Genomic DNA, 23,719 nt, shown 5'->3' with positions numbered 1-23,719 from the left:
AGGGGATACAACCTCTCTCGTGGTGGGGAAGCTGCTGGAGGTCTTGTGGGACAGCTGCAGTCAGGGACAGGATGCAGGGTGAAGACAGAGGATGGTGATGTCCCCTGCCAGGAGCCATTTGCTTTCAAGTGTTCACTGACAGCCCTGCTTCCCCTTGCTCCCTGCTGTGTGCCAGCTCCTGTCCCACTGCCTCAGGGGAGGAGTCTGCTCCTGCAGCACCAACACAGACACCCCTGGTGTGCACCCACCCACCAGGGGGGCTTTTTCCACCCTCCCCTCCTGCCCCCCACCACTGACACCCACCCCTAACTTTGTTGCCACTGCCTAGCTGGACTGAACTGGGGCCAAGGCTCATTTATGGTCGCTGAGCTGCAGGATGAAGCAAGAGAGCAATCACCCCATGCTCACCTTCCTGGGAGGTGCACAGTGGTTTATTTTTTTGTGGGGGGGGGTAGGAGTGTGCACAGCCAGGGTGGACTTAAAGCCACTGCAATGGCAGCGCCAAAAATAGGTCAGTAACTTTTTTCTATAAAACACTATTCACAGTCAATTACAAGGCAACCCAACTCCCTCTCCTCAGAGCTGGGAGGAAGAGGAGCTGGGGTGTGAGAAGGACTGAAGGTTGCTGGGTTGCAGCAGCTGGCCCAGTGCACCCCCCCAGGCTCAGACTCCCACCCCCACCACCACTTCCACCGCACTGCTGGGAGTAACCTACTCCCCTAGGCAGCACAGAGCCAGGCTGGGCGAGGGGGGGGGGGATAAACAAATTAACATGAAAAGAGCATGAGGGTAAAACACTGCCAGAGACAATGGGCAGGCAGCCTCTGCTGGACCACAAGAGGAGACAAGGGAGAGGGAGGTGACAGACACGAGCAGTGGATGTGGCTGTGCCAAGGGCTCTGCATTCTTCCACGTGCAAGCAGTGTCTTGGGAGTAACTGCCCAGGGTCAGTTGTTGTTCATGATCCACCAGGATGCTGAGGAGAGAGAGGAGAAGGGGTAAGGGATGAGCAGTTGGTGTTGGACAGGAAGGGTGGCAGAGATGGGGATCTGGGCCTGCTTGGGGCCAATGAAGGATTTTCTGCAGGTCTGTGGCACCTGCATATCCCTTACATGGGGAGTGTTTCCAGGGCATGGCCTGGGGATGGGTGAGCCCCAGCATGGGGTGGCCAGGGAGCTGTGAGGGTGCTGAGCCCCTGTCCCAGGGTGCCCAGAGAAGCTGTGGCTGCCCCATCCCTGGCAGTGTTCCAGCCCAGGTTGGATGGGGCTTGGAGCACCCTGGGCTGTGGGAGGTGTCCCTGACCATGGCAGGGGTGGCAGTGGGTGAGATTTAAGGTCCCTTCCAACCCAAACCAGTCTGGGGTTCCATGGGTATCTGTTACCTGGGCAGTGACAGCAGCTGCTTGGCTGTCCTGGCTGGAGGCCCAAAAACCAACAGCTTAGGTCACCTCCAGGCCAACCTTCTACTCTGGAAGGAGCCAAGGTGCCTGTTCCCCACACTGCTCCCACCTTCTGCACAGAGCCTGGAGCAGCAGTGTGGGAGTGGGAAGGGTCCTGCAGCCCCCTCACCTGGGAAGAGCATGGTGGTCAGCAGCTCTGGGGATTCCAGCAAGGTGATGATAGCTCTCTGGAAAGTCTTGCTGCAGCTGGACTGCAAGTGGCTGTAAAACAGAGGAGGGGCTGAGCCCAGTGTGTGCCTCGTGGCTGTGCACCAGGACCCCTGCCATGCGTGGGCAACAGGGCTGCTTCCACACCCACTGGAGCAGGACAGACACTCTCACCCCACTCCCCAAACCCTTTATGAGGGTCTTCACCCCCTCCCCTGCAAACAGCCCTGGGGGAAACTGGGTTGAGCAGCCTGCAGTAAGGAGGGGAAGCAGTGGGGTCCTGGTGGAGCCCTGAGAGGAAACCCAACCCAGAGCACCCAACCCCACACAAGGAACATCTCCAACCTTCTCCACGAAGCCACGTCCTGCCAAAACTCATAAAGGATGAAGCAGGCCTCGTCCCTCAGCTTGCAGGCAGACACACTGTGGGGACAGGAGTGACCCTGAGACAGGACCTGACCCACTGCAGCCATGCCAGTCCTCCCAGGCCTAGGAGTGAGGGGCGCAGGGCTGCACCAGAGCCTCACCCCCAGGCTACCATGGAGTAGCCTGGATGCAGACACACAGCTCCAGGGCATCCCCAACCCAACATCCTTCAATGCTGCAATTCCCCCAAGGACCCAACACTGGTCCTTGCTGCTGCCCAGAAAGCAGCATGTGAAGTGTTTCATGAAATATTTCCTAGCCCTGTGGCACACAGCCACACAAAAGAGCTCATTCTACCAGCCCTTTGGCTGGTGTCTCATCCCTTGTGCCTCACATGGAGAGAAACTGAGGTACAAGTACAAGGAGCTGAGAGCCCAGCACAAACCCAGAGCTCGCTGCCCCCACAGGGATGCTGTTTCACCAGAAAAATAGCTTAAGGGCTGCTGGAAGTGACCAAGCCCTGAGGGGACAGCAAAGGAAGTCACCCAGCAGCTCAGAGGCTGCATCCCCCCATGCAGGGGCTGCAACGTGCTTTGCAATTCCCTGGTGTGAGCCAGTGCAGTAGAATCTCCCCAAGCTTTGCCCCAGCTTGCCACTCAGATGGAGAGCTTGCCCCTGCAACACTACCCAGCTGTCTACTCAAGTGTTCTCATGACAGAAAAGCCCATCAATTTGCAAGGAAAAAAAGATTGCATTCTCCCTGCCACACATTTCAAAACAAGTCTCTTTTGTTTGGATTGAAAACACAGTTCTGTGCTGTTGGAACTCAAGAGCTGAAAAATGACACTGTAAATGGGAACAGCACAAACATTTCCCACTGTAAGCAGCTTGAAAGCTGCTGTGGGAGAAGGAAAGCACCTCTGGAAGAGCAGCTGTGCCACCTCCAGGGACAGGCTTGCAGTGGCATGTCACTGAGCTCCATCCTCAGCTCTATGGGGAGCCCCAAGAGCAGTGGTGAGGAGCAGCCCTGGCTCTGCCAGGGGTCAGTTCCAGGTGCTGAGGGCTGCTCCCCCCAGCACTGCTCACACCTGAGAAGAGCCATGCTCCAGGATGGGCTCTCTCTTGCCCTTCCCCCCCTTTAAAATCCTTCAGTGCTGGAGGAACACATGCACTCACTCACACATGCAGAGCCACGGCCATTCCTGCTGGAATAAAACCCACCCCACTTGGCCCATGCTGGCAACAAATGCTTCCTGCAAGAGATGGGACTGCTGCAGCTCTGGGACTGCTCCATCCTCTCTGCAAGGTCCAACCTCTGCCTGCCAAGCCCACCCTCACCCTGACCAGCACTCCCCACTTTGGTGCCCCAGAGGGTGCCGTGCTCCTCCCTGCCACCAACCAGCCTGTCCCCTGCCAGACGTACTGCAGGCAGCTGCTCTGCCCCGCCGTGCCCTCCGTGTAGGACCTGAAGGCTTGGTGGAACTCCTCGATGCTGCCCATGGCCACTGAGATCTGCCTCTTGGCCACCAGGATGTGCTGCAAAGGGACGAGTGGCATCAGGGACTGATCTGTCCCATCCCCCCCTGCTCCCACCCTGCTGCAAGACAAAGCAGTGACAAGCACAGCACCACAGGGGAAGCTCCAAGATGGGGATGGCACCAGGATGCTGGGGACAATGCCAACAGAAAGTGGCTTCTTCCTGCCTGGGAGGGTTGCCTTTACAACAAGGACCATACCTTGAAGTAGATGCTTCAGCCCTAGTGTCAGGGTCCTGCCTTGGGCCTGCTGAAGTTCCCTGTGTCTAGCCCCAAGCAGAAAGGGGCCTCTGGACCCCTTCACTGAGGCTCTGGATGGTCTGCAGGTGCTCAGAGCAAACCTGAGGCATTTGGGCACTCACAAGTGGAGTGCTGCCTTCCTCCCAGCTGGTCTGGGCACTGCCCAGGCTTTGGGGGCCCCCTTGGAGCTGTGTTTGTCCCGTGGATGGCCCATGCCCCATCAGCTCACCCAGGTGGCTTGGGGCAGAAGGACTGTGTGAGCACTTGTGTGTGTGAGGAAGGGGAGGTGTGTAGACCCCTGGGGCTGCCTGCAAACAAGGAGCAGGGCAAGGACTCACTTCATCTCTTCCTTTACACATAGCTTCCTCCTTCAGAGGCTCCAGGCGTGGGCTCTGCAGGTAACACCATGGGAAAAATCAGCACGACTGGGACAACTTTGCAACAAGATAAAAGGTGGCAGGGTGACAGATGGGTACTGCTCTGGGGACATTCCTTTGGGTAGCTGGGGGAGAACAGAGACGTGACCTGCACATCCATGGGGCTCACTGGGTCCAGACTGACTTGTGCCATCAGCAACAGACCATGGAGAAGGCAGGGGAGGGGCTGCAGAGCTGAGGGGAGAAGGGGGCTTTGGGGGCAGCTCCACAATGCCAGGCCTGGTGGGTGGGTGCAGCTCTGTAATAATGGCAGGACCCAGCACCAGGGCTGCTGGCATGGGGAGAGGTCCCAGCACCCACCTGCCCACCCCAAGCCCACCCCCCCTCCACCACAGACCTTGCACTCCAGTTTCTCGAGGAGATGCTGGAGCCGATTGATCTGTGCCATCCACTGGCTGTTGTCCTTGACACAAATGGCTGTACGGGGAAGGTCAGAGAGACGTCACCACAAAAGTTTGCTTTTCTCATTGCAAAAGCTTGCACAAGACCCAGAAAACCACAGAAGCTTCTAAACCTCTGATTTAAATAAACTGATTCGTTTCTCTCCTGAAACTTTTCCCACTGCTCAAGAGATACCCCACCCCACCCAAGCTCCAGTTGGCACCTGGGTGGGATGGTCCAGGCTCTGTCCCAGAAAAGCCCCCACTGCTGCTGCTCCCACACTCAATCCAGACAGGCGAAGACCCCACCCCAAGGAATGGTCTTGCTGCAGGTACCTGTTGTGAGCATCCCAGAATAGGGGTCTGTAGGAGACAGACAGATGTTCTTCTGTGCTCTGCGCCCACATCGTCTCCCTGACCTCAGCCCAACTGAGGTCTCCGATTTCTTTACACCTTTTCTGAAAGAACAAAATACAAAAAAGTGGGGATTGAAGCCATTCCCTGTATGAGTCAGCCTCACAGTAGGCTTGGAAAGGGCAGATCCTGCTCCCAGATGTCCCTCCCAGGGGCACCCACGAATCCTGTCCCACAATGCAACCCACGGGAGCAGTGGTGGGGAGGGGAGCAGCACCCCCCCCCCTCACCTCTCCCGTCCTGCCTGCTCCTCCACGGTGTCCACAGCACACTCCAGGGAGGTCTGCAGGGACTGCAGCTGGTGCATGGTTTCCCGCAGCAGGAAACGGGTCAGGAACTGCTCCATCTTTGAGGACGTCTCATACCTCTGTGGGGAAGGGGAGAGGATGTGTCAGATGCCTCCAGATCTGTGCAGGGGGAGCAGAGAAGCACCTGGAAGGGGCTGGCCCTTCAATAAACCCAACAGGGTGGATCCAATCCAGGGTCTTATGCCCCCTCTCTCCAGGGAGACAGTGCCAAGCATAGGAAGAGAGCCCAGCTGAATTTGTGACGTGCACTTGTGCTCAGGGCTACTCCACAGCCCATCACCATGTCACCCACCAAATGTGACCAATGGCCCTGCAAGCCCACCAGGGGTGCCCAGCAGGTCCACAGGCTGGGTGCCCATTGCTCACCACCCTCCTCCCTGCACCAGTGCCACGTGTGCCCCATGGGTGTCAGTGCTGGGTGTGTAAAGGTGGGGTCTGGGGGGGTCAGGGGAGAATGAGGGGGCCACCGTGCATCCTGACAAGAAGGCAACCAAGCCATGGGTCAGGATGTGTTGTTCCAGCACGCAGAGCCAGGATGTGCTTCTCAGAGCCTCCCAAACACTGCCTGCTCCACGCAGAGCCCCAGCCCCTGCACTGCTGCAGGAATAAAACTGCTTTTCATTTATACTCTGGGTTGTTTCTGTGCCTACCCACCATCAGACACTGTAAGTGTAACCCCCATCAGGCTGGCAGCACAAGCAGGGCTGGTGCTTGGGACTTCAGGCCATACTGTCTGGGTCCAGCTGGTTGCCAGCAGAGCTCCGATACTCCTTCCTGGAGGCTGAACCTGTCTGGAGCACTGCAGCAAAGCTGTGCCCCAAACACTCTGCCTGCAGCTGCCAGCACAGGCAGGGGCTGCTCCAGCAGGCAGGAAAACTCCTTCCAGCAGTGAACCAGCACCCCTGAGGTGCCACAGAGGAGGGTGACACAGGGGTGGGAGGAACCAGCTGGGAAGGAGAAGGTCCACAAAGCACCTGCACTGCAGCAACTTCACTATGGGAGGGGATTTCTGATCTTGGCACTGAAGCAGCTGAGAACAGGTGACAGGATGAGCTACTGAAAACCAGGGAACTGAATCTGCTCTCTGTAATTTGGGTATAAAGGACATTTGGTGCTTCAGGGAGACAATTCAGCTCACTGAACAGTCAGAAAAGAACTCACCTGGCTTTGCAGCTGCTTTAGTGAACTGACTCAGCTTAGCAGATGATTATAAAAGGATCAGGGGCTGCAGGGGGGAAGCAGCTGGAAAGCCCAGCTGTCACAGCAGACTGCTCTCCCCACGACCAGCTCCTTGCTCAAGGGACACAGACATCACTGTGAGCACTAAGAGAGAAAGGACTGGCAAGGTGGCACGGGGACGTCAAGGCAAGAGAATCCACATGATGCAGAAGGGCTGAATGCTCCACAGGAGCATCTATCAGATGAGGTCAACCTCTTTCCTTCACAACATGATTAGACAGACGGGACCAGTCACCTCTGCCTTGCCTGTGGTGTCCTAACATGCCCCCAAGGCTGTGGCACAGACCAGGATCCAGGCTGCCTTCACTCCCCTGAGCACCATGAACTTCCTCTCTCATGTCCAAAATAAGAGTCCAGCAATGCTACCACATCAGCCAGGTCAAATATTTCCAATTCCTATTGCATTTCTCACCAACACACAGGAGAACTGAGGATCCTGAACTGCAGAAGCCCTGCACAAAAGCACATGAATGCAACTCTTCTTCTGCTGGTGCCAGAAATCTGTTCCTGGGGGGCTAAGTAGGGAGGGTCTTGAGCCCCACATGGTTTTCTGGTTCCTCTATGCCATAGCTAACCCACCAGCCCCATCCCAGAGCTGTACCTGCCTGGGACTGCTGGCACAGCCATGGCTGACCAGGAGGGGAAGGCACATGGGGAGGATGCTCTGCTCCTCAGCACTCTCCTGTGCTTGTGCTGGAGTGGGTGAACAGAGTGGCCACAGACCCCACCCCTGGGTGAACAGAGCCCTCCACCCCTCAGCCATGCTGCCAATGGGGTTTCATCCCTGCTGGAAAATTCATCTCATTTTTCTGCCAGAGGAAGTGGATGGCAGTGAAGCTGCCAGAGCTGTTGGAGCTCTGCCTCCTCTCCAGGCTCATCCCAACAAAGCATCCCACCTGCTCCCACAAGCCTTCCTGCTCTATAAAAGAGGTAGGGACCCCAGGCAGGGACCCTGCCCTCCCCCTGCCCATTCCTTCATCTCCACCTTCCCAAGATGAAAGGCACCAAAATCCCCACTCTGTGCTTGCCCATACACATCCCCTGCTTACCAAGGCACAACCCACCCAAACCTGCCCAGGACAAGCCTGAAAAAGAAAGGTGAGGAACATGAGTGAGGGAGCAAGTCCCCCCTGGGGCAGAGCAGAACGGGGACATTGTTCACCCACCACATTGCCAGGCACAGCCCCCTTCATCCTGGGAGCTGCTCCAAACCCAGATGCTGTCCCCTCTGCCTCTACACAGGGGAAACTTCCCACAGCAAGCAGCCTCTGCAGCCACCTGGATCCACTTAACAAGGTGCTCCCACCCTGCTGCACCCTTCCTGACCCCCACCAGGGCTGGCTGGGTGCCCCACAGCCTCAATATGTGGGCACAGCTTCTTGTAGGGGGGTGGATGCTTCCTCAGCCACATTGCTGCCCTTCAATGGGCTGGGAGAAACCCCAGCACCCCCCAAGCCTCTGAACACACACCCTGAGGAGGGCCTAACCCTGAGTCTAACCCTAGGAGCAGGCAGCTGACATTGTGTCACAGCTGCAGGGCACATGCTCAGCCTGTCCCCAGCCTGGCAGCTCAGCCCAGCACAGTCCTTACACCCCCAGAAAACACAGCCACAGGCACCAGTCTGGGCTGCCATCCCCCAGAACCCAACCACCCAGGGCAGGCCATGCTGGGAGGAGACTCAACTCTGAAGCTCACCATGCAGAGCACTCTTCACCCTCCCAGCCACAGAACACCCCAGAACACCCCACAGGGGCAGAGGAGGATCCCACACAGACACATCAGGATTTCAGCTGAGTGCTGCATGCCCTGAGCCAGCTGCCTCCTGTCTATTGCCTCATCAAACACAGCATGCCCAGGGGAATGCACCAGAAAGAGGGCTGGAAATAACCACCTCAAGAGAGTCCCAAAAGCTGTTTCACCCTTCTGCATCCATTTGGAAAATGTCATGCTAGGGCAGGGAATCAACAGCGGCCCCAACCACATGGTTGAACCATTTAATGTATTTCAGATGCCAAGGACCTGAGGAGGGTCTGGCCACTGCTTTTTTGGGACCGTATTTGGCCCACAAGACTGCACTGCAGACCTCTGCTCTGCAGCACAGAAGCAGGGGGGCTCACAAAGCAGGAGGCTGCCTGCACTAATGAGCAGCCTCCAATCTGCCTCCCATCAGTACAAGCTGCAGAGAGAGCATTCACCACAGGGATGAACTCAGCCCAAGGCTGGAAGTCAGTGAATTTCATTTTCTACCTTCTTGCTGTTCCCCACATCATCCCTCCTGCCCCCCAGCAGACAGTTTTTGTGGCTGTGAGCAAAGGCTGAGCTGTGCAGAAGCTGCTGGGTCAGGCCAGAGCTGTTTCAATCCTGGAGTCCCCATGTGTGGAAAAACTCTTGCTTTGGCTCAGAGACACAACACACAGCTTATCAGAAACAGCATCCTCAGGCAGGACCCTGCAAGTAGTCTGCAAGGAGCTATTGAAATGACAGCTGCCAGAGCTCTCTGTGAGGAAGATGATACCTCCAGAGCTCAACCCTCCTTCTCCTCCTCCAGCACCCTGCAGGCTGTGCTGCATGTGGAGACAACTGAAGAATGCAGAGGCAGCCCTGGGAAGTACCACATCTGCTGCCTACAACACCAACATTTAACACTAACCCAGCACCTGAGATCACAGCCTCTGTTACCCTCCCTGCCCTCCCGTGGTCCCATCCCTACCAGCTTGGTCTTGTCCATGGCTGCCAGGACCGCAGCATTAAGGGCTTCCAGGGCAGAAAACACATTCCTGTATTCTCCAAGATATGCTGAGAAATAATCTGAAGCAGAAGAGAAGGCCATGGTGAGCTTCCCCAGCATCTCCAACTCTGCTTGCCCTGCACCTCCTGCTTCCCACACCCAACCCAGCACTGCAGGGGCACATGTTCATCCCTCTCCAGAGCCATGTTCCCCCTTCAGCTGAAATGAAGCCCATTTCTATCCCCAGGGACAAAATGTTCTCTCACCTTGGGAAAAGCATGGATGATACCCTCTGTGCTGGGATTCAGGGACTGCCAATGCCATTTGATTGCCTGGTCCCCCCCAGGTCAGACATGCACAAAGCCCCATCACAGACCTTCATGAGAAGAAGCCCTCCAAGGCAGGAATATCCCTCTACTTACCACACAATTTCTCTGTGTCCACGTTACTGCAAGAAATAGAGGAACAAGGTCTTGTTAGACAGTGACGATGGTATGGGAGAAACAATTGCAGTGAGCAGGGTCTTGAGCACCAGAGGATTTACTGGTCCTACCTTGTATTTTCAAAAGCTCTATTAAAAAAATACAAAGCTGCACAAAGAGCTTTTTATTATAAAAGCTGCCAGCAGCTCTGGAGCCATGCCCAGCACCTGCAGCACCCAGGCAGAGCTGCAGAGCATCACCTCTGCTTCAGGGGCTGGAGGAGCAAGCAAAGGTGCTCCACCAAAATCTCCTGGAAAAACATCTGTGAGAAGGATGGGCTGGGATGGGGTCAAGGGAGGCAGGCACCACCATGAGCTGGCATCCTGGGCTGGCAGCTGGATGGGCTTCCAAACGCTGGAGCTGAGGAGCCACAGAAGATGCTTCTTCAACCCAACCTCTTCTCCCAAAGGTGGGAAGCATCCAGCCAGGGCTCCCTCCTCATGCCCCCCTTGGCCTGAGCCCAGGTTCCCCCTCTTCCCTGCACCATGGCATCAGGCACCCTCATCTTCCACTCATCTGCTCCTCCTCTTCCTGCCTCCAGAGCCTGAGTGATGTGGGACTGCCTTCAGGGTCCCAGGGCAGGGGCTGGATGGCTTCACAGCCCACCAGAAGGACTGTTCTTGCTGTGAAAGCCACTGAAGCAGGGATCAGGGTCCAAAAACCTGGAGGCAGGGGCCATTTCCTCACCCCTCTCAGTAACAGAGAGCAATGCACTGGAGAATCAATGCTGGCATCCCAGCAGGGCTTGGGCAGGGCCCTCCAGTTGCTGATAAAGGCACTGCTGGGGTGGAGAGGAAGGAAACATCCAGAAACAGCTACATGTTTTGGGGAGGGGATGTCAAGCAGAATCCTACGTTCACATGAAGCTGTCAGATCTCCTCAGGTGGCAAAATCCTCCGAGGCAGAGCAGAGGCTATGGCCAGCATCACCTCCAGGGAAATGCCCCAAATCAACCTCTGCTCCAGACATTCTGCTGTCTCCAAATCCCCTAAATGATTACAACCATTGGCACCGATTGGGAAAGTGGAAGAGAGCATGAGAGTTTTCTAAGTGTTACATGGGGGAACTGGCGATACCTCGAGCTTGCTGGTTTCCAAGCAAGAGGCTGGCTGCAGTGCTGCTGCCCTGGGTGATCAAACCACAGCCACATAGCCCTGTCCAGCCTCTGACACTGCTCACAGGGGCAAAAACACCCTGAAGTAAAATTAAAGGAGAGTGTGCAGGGTCCAAAACGTCAGGTCAGGAACAGGTGTAATAATTTCAGCAAAGCCTTCCTACAGCTTTCCTACCCCCCAGACATCAAAGGCTGGTTTGTGTCTTTCTGCTGGGCTTCCACTTTGTGTACTTTAATAACAGACAGTGCTTCAAATAATAAAAAATACTTTGGTGCAAGACATCATCACCAACCCACGGCAGGGGGACTGCAGACCCCTCTGCTAAGCTAGCTGCATCAGGCTCTGGAGAAAGGCAGTTTTAGGAAGTGATTTGGCCCATCTATTTCAAACATGTACCACAGGAGCTGATTAAGGCAGGGCTCTGGCACACTGTCCTGGCACTGCAGACAGTTTTTTAAAGCAAATTAAAAAGACAGTATTTCCCTTGAGACAAAATACAGAAAAATCAGAAAAACCACAGCCTCTTCTTCTGCCAGCTTCACTCTATCAAACTTTGCTGATCCCACCTCTGAGAAGCCCTGTGCACCCAGCCCCACCTCTGCTAGATCAGCTGACTGGGATTTGAAGCACAAATTACAATTGGCAAAATGTCTTGCTCATTCCTAGTTTTTTTTCCCCACTTATTTCTGAAAGCTGCCTGGAGACTGCAGAGCTCTGCACTGCTGCACTGCCATATGAGGCCTGGCACCACAGCATCTGCATCAGTACCTGTTAGACCCATACCCCAGAGTAAGAACTGCAGCCACTGGTTCCCATCCAAGAGATGGGCAAAATAAAAATCACAAAAGACATATGGACATGACAGAACAAAACACACAGTGAAACACCTAAAGCATGCGCTACCCAGGCATTTGCATCTGTCCCCAGGGAGAACCTGAGACTGGTTTCACCAGGAAGGAGGGGCCATGAGCTCAGCCCACTGCCCGTCTCCATCTCAGGTCTAATCAACACCAACCTTCTAAGGAGAGGCCAGGGGTTATTAAGAACTCTTTCTATCATGACTGCTGCTTAAAAGCAAACGTTTTAAATCACTAAAGCACCAAACAGTTAAACATTGAATTCATCAGCAAGATCTTGTGGCAAAACTCAGCTCTCTAGAAGCTGTCCAGTGGGAAGATCTGCTCCCTCCCCAGCACAGCCACCTTCTCCCACCTTCCACACCCCCAGGGTGCAGCAAGGGGCAGGACAGAGCACAGCAAACAAGCCACAGGACACACAGTTCCACTTCCACACCAGGAGAACTACTTCATACCAGAAACCAGAAGGAGCTGATGTAAAAGAACATGCATGTCAAATCCTGAGCCATTTTGCAGGGCTTTGCTCCATTCCTCTCCCTGCCAACCTCTTCCCCACTCCAAGAGAAGAGCCATCCTCTGCTTCCAAAGCACTCATCCTGAGACTCTTTACATTCCCACATAGCTGTATTTTGACTGTGCTCAAACCACTGATTAACTGTAATTAAGCTTGAAGTGATGATGAAGGATCTTGTCATCATTATGCGATTGGGATTTTGTCATAATGTGCCTGGAATTTATGCAAGAAAACAACAATCACCTTCAGCAAAGCAGATGGGATATTTTTATTATTATTTTTATCATTTATCATGTTGGGAACCTCTGCTGCCATCACAGATCTGTTTCCAAACCTTTCCAGTGTGACCCAGCATGTTTTACTCACTCTCCATCACTCACAGACAGGCTGTGGCTCTGAGTCTGTCTAGAGAGAGGGAAAGCTCAGACAAGACCCTTCTTTGACAGAATCAAAAGCTTGAAGTTATTTGCACTGAGAGTTTTTAAAAACCACCAGGTCAGCAGTCCCACCTCTGTCACTTGTGCCTCAAGGACAGAGCCACAGCCTCTGGGCAGTCTGTACCCTGTTCCTGCCACCACCCTCTGACCTTACATTTAAAAAGAAAGGAAGAGTTGCCAGACCTTATTTTGCTAAATTTTGCAAGACAGAAAGACACATGAGGTCCACCCAAAACTTCCCCAGGCAGGTTTTGCAGTGCCTTGCAAAGAGCATGCAACCTAAACACAACAATGCTCAGTCAAGGCCCTTTGGAACCAACTCCCCACTCAGTTGTCCCCACGAGACCCTGGGATCTGCTGGGCTGCACACAGACACACAGCACTGGATCTCTCCAGTCACTTCTCTCACACAGCAATTCCAGGGGGTGAAAATGCACTTTTCCTGGAAGATGAATCTTTCTGTTCTGCACCACTGCCAGAGCTGACGTGGGGCTTTCTGACAAGCCAAAGGAAATGGTGGACGTAGTTGTTGTACCTACCAAACTGCAATATAAAGTTGAATTTGGTTTCAACATATTCTTTTTAAATGTCAAAGAATTTGAGCAAGGAGGTAGTCTAAAGATAAAATTGAACCATTTTCAGAAATGCAATTTAAAAAAAAACAGGCTATGGGACATTAAAGAAGCACACCAGATATGTCTCTAGAGCTTGTAGCTGCTTTCTGGCTTTGTAATACTTTGAGTATTACCTCAGATAATAACTCTTGAATCTGGCAGCAAATTTCAGCCTTCTCTCTAAAATATTAAGTTCCTGCAAGCACAAGGCAAGCAGGCAGCTGGGAGGAGAGCTCTGGGTCAGGATCAGAGCAGGGGCGGAATCAGAGCAGAATGCCTCTTATAAAATAATCTGAGCACCAGGCTCCCTTTCCAGGAGGTGCCACCTCCTCCTCCTGCCCCAGGACCTGGTGATGAAGCTGGTGTCACCTTCTGTGTCCTGTCCCACTCCCACCTGCTTCCTCTGAGGCTGTCCCATGCACACATGGACTACGTCCCAGCCAGGGACAAACAAGAACCTCTCCTCAGGGCTGGATTTCACCTTCTGCTCCTGCAGAAACAAGGGCACCCTCACAGGGCTGGAGGAATTGTGTCTCCTACATTTGCTCCAAGTGACTGAATGCAGGAATGTGGAAACCAGCTCTGTCCACAGGGTCCATTCTCAAAGATCAAGGACCCAACACGCTGCTAATGGATGTCACCAGCTCAGCGCTGCAACTGCCACGTTGTCATAGCTACTTCACTGTCATCACAGCTAAGGAGGGATGGAGAACACCACTGCAAACACCACTGCAGACAGGGCTGTGCAGGGCTCTCAGAGAGCCCCTGCTTGCACAGAACCCTGCAGTCAGTCCTGTTTATCTGCTCTGGACAGAAAAAAGAAACCCAACCTGAAAGCAGTGGTAAACCAGGAGATCTTTACCATGCAGTGACAGGCACAGTTAAAACTCTCTGCTTTGCTGCACCCCATGTTTTCCAGCAGTATTATATGGCCAAAATGAGTGAGAGAAAAGCAGCATTTGCAGAGGAAAAGGAACAAGTCACTGCCAACTCCCTGTGGTCACAGGCCAAAGAGAGAGAGAGAGATTTTCAGGAAACACCTCCTGTTGCCCACATCCAACAAGCATAACCAGCACGACAGGCAGCACCAGGCAGCCAGGCTTAAAATAAAATGGTATCAGAGACTGTACACACCAGCCCACCTCTCTGGACTTTCACAAATGCAGAGACATCACCTAAACCCACCACCCTGACACGTGGCAGGAATCAATCATCCCCACTCCCTTAGTCCTGAGTGGACGGTGTGGGGACTTGCAGCCAGGGACCACCAAGTATCCACTCTTGGTGGCATTTGGTGGCTGCTGATATCTTGGCATGGCACAGGCCCTCTGTGCTGCTGCCCTGGCTCCCTACAAAGCCCTGGGACCAGCATGTGCAGCTGAGTTACCTCTCTGAGTTACCTCTCCCTGGGCAGGACCTGCACAAGCTCTGCCCTAGCCCAGGGCATCAGAAAGGGGCTGGAGATGTTTCCTGGGGTGCCAGGGAAGTGGCAGAAGCGAGAGCTGAGCCTGCAGCACAAGACCAAGAGGAAGCTGCAGCCACCTTCTCCCCAGGCAGCACTCTCCTGTTTGGATGGGCAGCCTCCAGACATTTAAATACCAACAGGCAGTTTCTCCAGTGCCAACACACACAAGGCAGGGGGTAGGCCTGCAAGGCCACAGTGATATCTGAAAGCCTGGGATGACAAACACAGCCAAGCCCAACAGACTCCTCTAGACAGCATCAGTCAAGCGGTGAGTAGAGGGCTAAGTGCAATTACTTCTGTTCTTTGGGATTTGCTTGTTTGAAAGCAGGTGGCCTAAATGCAGTTACACTCCCAGAGCCCACTCGTGGTGAAAAGCAGCTCTTACCCAAGTGAAAAGCTGTTCCCTGGGAGAGCAGTGGAGAAGCAGGTGACTACACAGTCTCTGTGTGCATCATCCTCACACCACCACATGCTCCTGCAGACACACAACCTGCTCCACAGAGTTGAGTATTTCTGGACTACATTTGTCAAACTAAGATGATGTGATGTGATTTGAAATGGATGCTTACTTTTACAGAACCCCAGTAAACCTGATAATGACTGTTCTCAAAATGTCTGGCTTCTCTCACCATCAGTGCTGATTGGTGTTCAATGGGTTCTAAGATCTGCATGTTATAAGAGGTAGGTTTATCTCACCCTGACTATTTATTGCACCCGCCTCCAAATGTCGTCCATCTCCAGTCAAGCATTTTCATCTCCTCTCCTCTGTGCCACCACGGTACTTACTCTGAATGACGTCCGTCAATGCCACTGAACAACTCCCACAGCTCCTCTGAGCTCAAGATCCCATCAGCAAAATAGTTCTTGAACTCCTCGAATGACAGTTTCCCATCATCTGCATTTAAATAAAAGGGAAAAATAATTACATATCTGCAGAAAGAGGCACACAGGCCTCAGCAAGCCTCCCAGCAGCCTCTCTGCTGGGAGCGTGGGATGGTTGGGAGTGTGGTGCATAACAATGAGAGCAAGAGATCTCAGAGTCCTACCACTCCCTGTCAAAAACCCAGGAGCACTGGCAAGCAGGGCCACTGCTGCTGGAACCTCAGGTGGGAACTGCAGCCCCTTCCAAAAGAACCCCCTGCCAGGTTTTCAGAAATGCAAGAGGACTCTGCACTTGGATGACTGTAGAGCCCATTACAAAGAGGACACTGTGAGGACAGTACCAAGCTTTTGTGGAAAGATTTCCCCATTGACTCAAGAGCTTTTTCCTTCCTCTCCGTGCAGGACTTCAGGTCCTGGACTAAATTTTGATCTGCAGCAAAAGTGCTTCCTGAAGCCTGAAATCTACCACAGAGAAGAGCACAAGAGGAAGAAGGAAGGCTCAGAGTAACAACTTCTAATTTTGGACTTCTTGGTTTATGGGTGCCAATTGAAAATGGGGTAGCAGAACCTAATTTTCAAACACCCAGGGCCCCAGCAGGCACACAGAAACAGGACCACCCAAACAGGGGCACATGTAAATCCCAGACTGAGAGCAGAGACTGAATAAATCTTGTAAGGGGCAGAGAAACAGTCTGATGGCCCCTGGGCCCCTGCACAGCTTTGGTTTTGCCTTCCTGCCTCACTTTGAGCAGTGCAGCCAAGAGACCTTGTGTGTGTGGGCAGGAGGAGGGCTCCAAAGAGGCTCTGTCCTGTGTGACAGGAAATTACCAGGGGAAATTGATGCAAGCTGCACCAGGGGAGGTTTACGCTGGATGTTAGGAAACATTTTTTCACTGATAAGGTTGTCAGGCATTGGAATGGCCCAGGACAGTGGGCCATCGCTCCATCATGGGTGGAGTCACCATCCCTGTAGGTATTTAAAAGGTGTTTGGAGCTGGTCCTTAAGGACATGGTTTAGTAGTTAAGATTATGGTGTTTGTCAAAGGTTGGACTGGGCCTTAGGATCTTAGAAGTCTCCTCCAACCTAAACATTCTGTGATTTTGTAGTGCATGGACAGAGAACTGGGGAGCCCACCTCCCCAGGCTTTTTCCTCCAGTGCCTTTTTCTCTTCCAGGAAAGAGGAGAAAAGCATCTTGCAACCAGAGAGCTGCTTGCCCTTTTCCTCTTCCAGCCAAACCCCCCAGCAGGGATGGGCTGTGCTGCTTTGCCCAGAGCCAGGGAGGGAGGGGGAAGCAGCAGCAGGAACAAAGCACTCACCGTTCTTGTCAGCTCGACGGAAAATCTGCAAGAGAAAACACAACAGGGTTTAGTGAGACAGCAAGGAGGGCAGCACGTGGCACTGCCACCACAGGAGAAACACCTCCCAGAGCCACAGAGAAGCCCCCACAGCTAGGGCTGCACAGGCTGCTCTGGGCAAATTCCCCTTTGCAAACAACTGAAGCCATTTCTTGTCCCCACCGTGCAGAGCAGCCACTGCCTGCCCAAGCCCAACACTCACAATGAGCAGAGAACACAGAGGGAGATGAAGCAGAAAGGGCTTTGCTACACCCTTGTGATGGGAAGTGTTTAATTTTTCAGACCCTTGAAATGAAAGGACATGAAGCACAAAACCACTCCATGACGGGAGCACTTTGTGTACCACCACTGATGCTTCAACCATCTTCAGCTCCTGTCCTGCACTTTGCCATCACCTTTCACAACAATCCTTCCTCCAACATCTCAACATGCACACCAGCTGTAATTAATAATTAATGAATGAATTAATCAGCAACTAATTCTGCCTCAGAGAACAGCTGGAGAGCTGCTCCAATTCAGGGTCTCAGCCCAGGTTTCCAACCATGAGGCTTCTGCCTGTGGCCCAGCTGTGCCTTCTTACCCCTGCCTGGCTCCTCTTTCACCAACAACAATCAGAAGGCCTGGAGATTACTCCAGTGAGGGCCAGCATCATTCCCAAAACTTGAGAGCATCTTACCAGACCAAACAGTACAAGGTTTTCACCAGCACATCCTGACAGAGCTGACACAAAGTTGTGTGTGTGGCAACTTTCTTCTTTTTAATCATGCTTTTTATTCATCCTGGTTGATGGAGCAATCTGAAGGTCTGAGGAAATATCAGGAATTAAAAATGGCAGGAAAAGGAGAAAGGGGACTTGGCTATAGTGTTGGCTAGTGTTTTCCATGCATTTGCAAAGAAGAGACTGCTGATAAAAGCACCCCCACACCAGCTCTGCACTCTGATGCTGGTTCCAGCAGGGAGCTCCCTGGTTCTTCTGCATGGCTGAAACTGGGAGCAGGGACACCTCCTCAGGGGATGCTCCTCTGAGCAAGGCAGGCTCCAACTGAGCTGCTGCAAGCCCTGAGCTGACCAGTATTAGATAACCATCCCTGCAGGACACAGGCTTCCAGCTGGCCCGGCTGCTCCCCTTGCAGGAAAGCAAGGCAGGAGCTCTCTGAACACCCTGCAGGGCTCACTGGAAGCACTTTGGAGCTTCACCACCACCAGCTGAGATAAGAACCTACAGCTTCCCCACACTGGGGATTTCTTTGGATTTTAAAGCAAAACTTTCTGCAGGCCAAAGGCTTCATTTGAGCATCAGGGGGTCTCAGGGCTACACACACAAGATGCAGGGACAGCTCTGCTGGGTCCCACCAGCCTGTGCCACCCTGTCAGCTCCCTGCCTCTGGCATGCCACTGCCCATCAAGGCAAAAACTCAATACTGCAGAAATCTCTCTCATCAGAGGGACACATGGCTCACACAATGACATCTCTATGACTCCAAATGTCACCTAAGCCAGGTAGCTCATCCCAAAGGCAGTCAAGTGTCACCCAGGCACTTAAGAAATGCAGACTCAAGCAAGGTCAGACAACATCTCCAACTCCCAGGTTGGCCTCGCTCAGTGGCAGGGAACTATTTTGGGGGGATCTAACAGGGCTGAGAAGGTCTTAAATCCCATGTGAACCCATCCTGGCATCAGCATGAACCTCAGCAAGCAGAGCAGATGCCTCTCCCTCAGACAGGAGATCCCATGCTCCAGCAGTGCAGTGGCAAACCCTGCCAGAGCACACCTGGCAGCTGCCTGGAGCTCAAAAATAAATAAATGAGGCACAAACAGCAGAGCTGTGAGAGCCCTGTGAGGAGAGACCATGTCTGCTCTATGTCCCACAGGGATGGTGAGGCTCCTTGCTGCCTCCAGAGCCCATCCCAGGGATTCCCTACAGGGAGTCCCTCACTTGCACTCCTGAGGGGGGCTGGCAGTCAGAAACACAGGGACACTGCCTCGAGCCTCAGACATTCCCTTTAGCCCCCAGCTCCTGGGTCTAAGAAGCTGCAGCCCCACTCAGTACCTGCAGCAGCAGACAGGCTGGGACTGATGTGGAAGCACTGAACAGGCATTTGTGTGGGGATGAACCACACAGAGACTCCCTGAGAAGGAGTGACATGGGGCTTCTGCCTGCCTGCAGCAACTCTGGCTGCTGGACACACAGCCAGGGACACACCAGCTGCTGTGGAGGGGACAGCCACCCCGGGGACACCACTGTGTTCATCCACCCACTGCAGGCTGATGCAGGCTGTGGCCAAGGAGCTGTCCTTTTGGGAACCTTTGGTACCCTGAGAGGGGAGTGAACCAACTCCAAGCCCCAGCCTGGAGGACAAACCTCCCAGAGGCTGAAGATGTCTGCACAGAGAAACCACTGAGAAAGCAACACCGCAGTTTGCATCCTGCCTGCAGCAAAGCAGCTCAGGCACAGCCCTCCTCCTCACCTCTCCTGGAGGCAGGAGATCTGCGGGTACAGAAACAGTGGCTCTGGCCCAGGGGAAACTGCAGCTGCCACCCAGGAGCTGTCATGGGCAGCCTGAGGGGCAGCATCCCACCAGCTGCCCCCCACTACAGAGGGGCAGAATCCCACCCTGCTACCCCATTGCGGGGGGGGGCAGCAGCTGCAGAGCAGCCAACTGCCCAGACCCAGAAGAGGAGATATTAAACACACCCTGTCAAGCTCTGGAGCTGAGGCAGGAGCAAAGAGAACCACGGGGAAGAGGAAGGGAAGCCACCAGAACCCAGAAAACAGCCAGTAGCTGTTCCCATTTTAATTGTCTTAATGAGGCCCTAAGGGATAGATGTGGGACTTGGGGAGTGCTGGGAGGAGCTGGGCTGGAACACAGCTGGCTGTCACCACCAACTCCTCTTCAGCCATCTTCCAAATAATTAGTGCTGCTAATGACACTGGCTGGAGAGCCGTGCAGTCTGAAATCCCTCTACAGCAGGAGAGACCCTGACCCCCAGCTGGAAGGTGCAAGCATCACTGCAGCCCAAGGAGCTCCACTTTCTAGCTGTTCCCTGGTGATGCCAGGTGGTCTCCCAAGCAGAGGATCAAACCAGTCATGGTATTCAGCTTCCCAAAAAGCTACCCGAGGTCTCCTGCTCTCTTCCTCTGGGACGAAGTGGGACACAGGAGTATGGCATTACCCAGAACAGGACAGGACAGAGATGACAGCTGGCACCTCTGGGGCTGTCCAGGTCCAAGGTAGCACACTGACCCTCACCTTTAACCCTTGTTTGCTGCCTCCTTCCCAATCCCTGTGGCAGGGCAAGGGGAGCAGCTCCACTCACACATCTGCTTGGACTGCCGCGGTGCAGCAGACAGGGGGAGGCAAAGGCTGGTGACCCACCAGAGAGACTCAAACACTGCCCACCCGACACCCAGGCACCCTGCAGCTCACACAAGACAGCCAGGAGCAGAGTGGGGGGCTGAGCAGCTCTGATGTGCTCCAGCACGGGGGGTGGTCACCCAGCTGCCCCTCACCACGGGGCTCCAGGGGTCGCAACGTGACGGGCAGCACTGTGCCAGGACCTATCGTGCCAAAGCCGAGACACGAGGGACACGGTCACCACTGCATCTTCAACTGCCCTGGGCCACCCGGAGCCGCGGGGGAGCCTGGCAGCCCCCCACAGGCCCTTCTCCCCCCGAGGCTCCCGGTGCCCCGACAGCGGGAGGGACGGGGGCTGCAGCAGGCACCCGACTCGCTCTGCCTGCAGGATACCGCGGCTTCCAACAGCAACACGGTACCTCCCGCAGCTTTCCTGCCACAAGCAGACGCAGCTCCCGCTCCAGGAGTCACGACAGTCAGCTCCTGATAAGGGCTGGGCTATTTCTAGCCACTGAGAAGCCCACAATTCAAAGGAAAGACATAACACTTAGGATTATTTAATACATCACGACCCACGCCTTGATTCACACTAAGGCACCAACAGAGCTCACTCGTTTGGCCCCTGGGTTCGGTTTCTCGGCCCAGGCAGGCGGGTCCTCATCCCTACACGTGCAGCCGGGACACGGCTCCCTTCGAGGTGGAACCGCCCGGGTCCTGCGAGCCCCGGGGATGGGACGCGGGGGGTTCGGTACTCACGTCGTGGAAAATGGGGAGCGGCTTGCGGCGGGGCGCGGGGTCGCGGTCGGCTGAGAGCAGGCACACGGCCAGCAGCTCGGCACACGCCATCATGGCCCCGACGGGCAAGGGCGCTGAGCGGTCGTAGGGTGCGGTGCCGTAGGGCGCTGAAAGCTGCCCTGAGGGCGCGGTGTCCCCCGCACGCTGCCGCAGGGAGAGCAGCGCGGAGACTGGGCAGTGCGGACAGCGGCTCAGCAACGCGGAGAGGGGCTCAGGAGAGGCGCTCAGGCGAGCGGCTCCGCAGCCGCCGGGCAACTTTACCTCCGCTGAGGGCCCGCTCCCGCAGCCATCGGATTGGCCACCGATGGTGATTGGCACCTGAGGCAGCGCCGCTCATTGGCGGAGGGGTGAGGGGCGGGGCGGCGCTTTGAGGGCCGCGGGTGGTGGCGTTGATGGCTGCCGGGACACCTCTGTCCCCAGGCGACTGGGTGGATGTCCGGGCTGGTCTCAGTTTACTCCACTGCCCCCCACGGTGGTCCCTTGCTGGCCCAGTTGGTCCCAGTTCGGCTGTGGTAGCTGTTGGCCCCCGGCCCAGTTGGTCCCAGTTTGGCTGTGGTAGCTGTTGGCTCCCGGCCCAGTTGGTCCCGGTTTGGCTGTGGTAGCTGTTGGCCCCCGGCACAGTCCCCTGCCACTCAGCGCGGCTTCCAATGACTTCTCGGTGGTACCCGCTCCTCAGCGCTCATCCACAGTGCTGCAGATGTAGGAAGCGCTTCTTGCCCCACGGGGGCTGCAGGAGCTGGAGATGGGCTGGGGAGGAGGAGGAGGCAGGAGCTGCCTTCACCCCTGCTTGGCACAGCAGAGGGCTGTGGACGTGAAGAGGAGACCCCCCTGCCTGTACCCCCGCCTGTCCTCAAGGGTTTTCACAAAGCAGAGACTTATAATCAAATAAATCAACGCAATAAAGCTGTGCCTGGGCAAAACTTGATGCCGCTCCCATAGCACACGCAGTGCAGTGACTTCTTGGGTCAGGGGGCTCCTTCCCATCCCTCTTGGAGTATCCTGGGAAGAGGGGCATGCACCACTTGGACTTGGATGCAAAATCTCTGCCAGGCTTGCCTCCGTCTGCACCACCTCTCTCTTTACGTGGACCTCTCCAGGCCAACCCGTTTTGCTGAGCTCTGCTTCTCAGAACCGAGGTCTCCAAACCAAGACACTTCCCCAGCCCAACGTGACTGAGCAGCAGGCACGTGGAGTTCAATTCGCTCTCCTCCTCCCCCAGGGATATCTGGCTGCAAGCTGAGCCCACAGCAGTTGCAAGGATGCTTCTCAGTTATTTAGTTATTTTTACCATCTCCCAGCTGCTCCCTGTGCAAACGAGGGAAAAGAGACAGAATAAGTACACCTGGGACCTGGCAGGGGCATGCGGGGGCTCCAGGGAGCACGTGCACCCAGCCCATGCAGCACAGAGATGTCCCCTTCCCTAGGGGACACAGAAAGAGGTCCCAGAGCTGGAGCTGTTGAGCATGGCCATCATGAAATCAAACTAAAACGGAGGCAGTTACTAGAGAAGCAGGCAGAGGAGGCCCTGCAGCAGAGGGGACAGAGGACTGTCTTACCAGGGAGTGTGGGAAGGGGCTTGGGTAATGGTGGAACTGCCGTGCAGCAAAGGGACATGGTCTGGTGGTAGAGTTGAGTTGGCAGTGCTGCATTAATGCTGGACTTGATCATTTTAAGGGTTTTTCCAACTAAAATGATCCAATGATTCTAAAGCAAAGCCTTTTCTCCACTCCTGTGTTGCTAAAGTCCACACTTGGTCTCCATCAGGATGCCTCAGAGTCAAGCACATGTTCCAGGATGGGAAGGAGCAGCTGGAAAGTGAAGGCAAAGTCCAAGTCAAAGCTTCTGACAGCATCAGGAGGGAGTGGTACCCCAAGCTCCTTCCACGGGTACTTCCAAAGCACACCCCAAAAGCCACTGATGGGGAAGGGGTCATGGCTTCAGCCCAGGCTGTCAGTGGACACCAGGGCTCTGCTCCGCTCTCCAGGTCATGGGGACAAAAGACCACAGGTAGGCAGGAATTGAACAAAGCACCCACTTGGAACAAAAAACGCCAACCCCAAACCCTGCCCATACCCTCCCAGCAGGATGAGATTAAAGGTATAAATTCTTACAACCTTTATGCTCTGTCAGCATCTGATGCTGCCACCCTAGCCCCTGCCAGCCTGTCCCAGAGCTCATCCTACTCTTGGGCTCTCCCAACTCCTCCAAGGCCAAACCTTGCAGCACAGGGATGTGAGACCCTCATGACTGCCTGGGCTCAGCAGCACATCCACACCCAGCACAGGATGCCTGCCCACCTGCTCCAGTATTTGCATTGTGGTGGAGCTGCCACCACAGCCTGATGGCACCACCGGGCAGCTCCAGAGCTGGATGGACATGGTCCCTACAGGATTAGTGCCAGGGAACAGGAGCTGGGAGCAAACAGGAGCCAAGGACCCACGAGGATGCATGCAGGGTGCCCATCTCCTGCACCATGTCTGCTTCACCTGATGAAGAAAAGCATCTGTGATTCAAAATAGCAGGAGGGAAGCCCTTCAGCTGCATCGTGAATCATCCCTGGGAGGCAAGGTGGTTATTTTTATGGTGCTTTG

General features: G+C 54.7%; 1 protein-coding gene across 2 annotated transcripts; it reads right to left on the bottom strand.

Moving 5' to 3' along the window:
* Nucleotides 1-415: 415 nt before the first annotated feature.
* Nucleotides 416-21,440, bottom strand: NECAB3 (N-terminal EF-hand calcium binding protein 3). 2 transcript variants are annotated; one of them, XM_071760209.1, is made up of 13 exons: nucleotides 21,090-21,440; nucleotides 16,939-16,963; nucleotides 15,525-15,633; nucleotides 9,677-9,702; nucleotides 9,237-9,334; nucleotides 5,209-5,345; nucleotides 4,901-5,022; nucleotides 4,522-4,601; nucleotides 4,086-4,139; nucleotides 3,396-3,508; nucleotides 1,952-2,029; nucleotides 1,569-1,660; nucleotides 416-976 (listed from the first exon to the last, which is right to left on the bottom strand). In XM_071760209.1, exons 1-13 carry the CDS (start codon nucleotides 21,180-21,182, stop codon nucleotides 948-950), a joined length of 1,056 nt encoding a protein of 351 aa, XP_071616310.1. In that variant the 5' UTR covers nucleotides 21,183-21,440; the 3' UTR covers nucleotides 416-947. The 2 variants fall into 2 exon arrangements, with proteins under 2 accessions (XP_071616310.1, XP_071616312.1); XM_071760211.1 differs by lacking the exons at nucleotides 16,939-16,963; nucleotides 21,090-21,440 and adding an exon at nucleotides 16,756-16,863.
* Nucleotides 21,441-23,719: the final 2,279 nt, after the last annotated feature.

Source organism: Heliangelus exortis, chromosome 16, assembly GCF_036169615.1.
Source record: "Heliangelus exortis chromosome 16, bHelExo1.hap1, whole genome shotgun sequence".
Classification (NCBI taxonomy): Eukaryota; Metazoa; Chordata; class Aves; order Apodiformes; family Trochilidae; genus Heliangelus; species Heliangelus exortis.
Note: the sequence above shows the minus strand (reverse complement) of the source record. Positions and strands in the feature narration are given on the sequence as shown.

Bases quoted from the DNA above. Each gene is read 5' to 3' on its own strand.
- NECAB3 (XM_071760209.1), bottom strand. From the start codon at position 21,182: ATGATGGCGTGTGCCGAGCTGCTGGCCGTGTGCCTGCTCTCAGCCGAC. The intron at 9,335-9,676 runs GTAAGTAGAGGG...CTTCTGCTTCAG, and splicing joins GGACACAGAGAAATTGTGTG to ATTATTTCTCAGCATATCTT. The intron at 5,346-9,236 runs GTAGGGATGGGA...CCTTCCCCACAG, and splicing joins CCATGGACAAGACCAAGCTG to AGGTATGAGACGTCCTCAAA.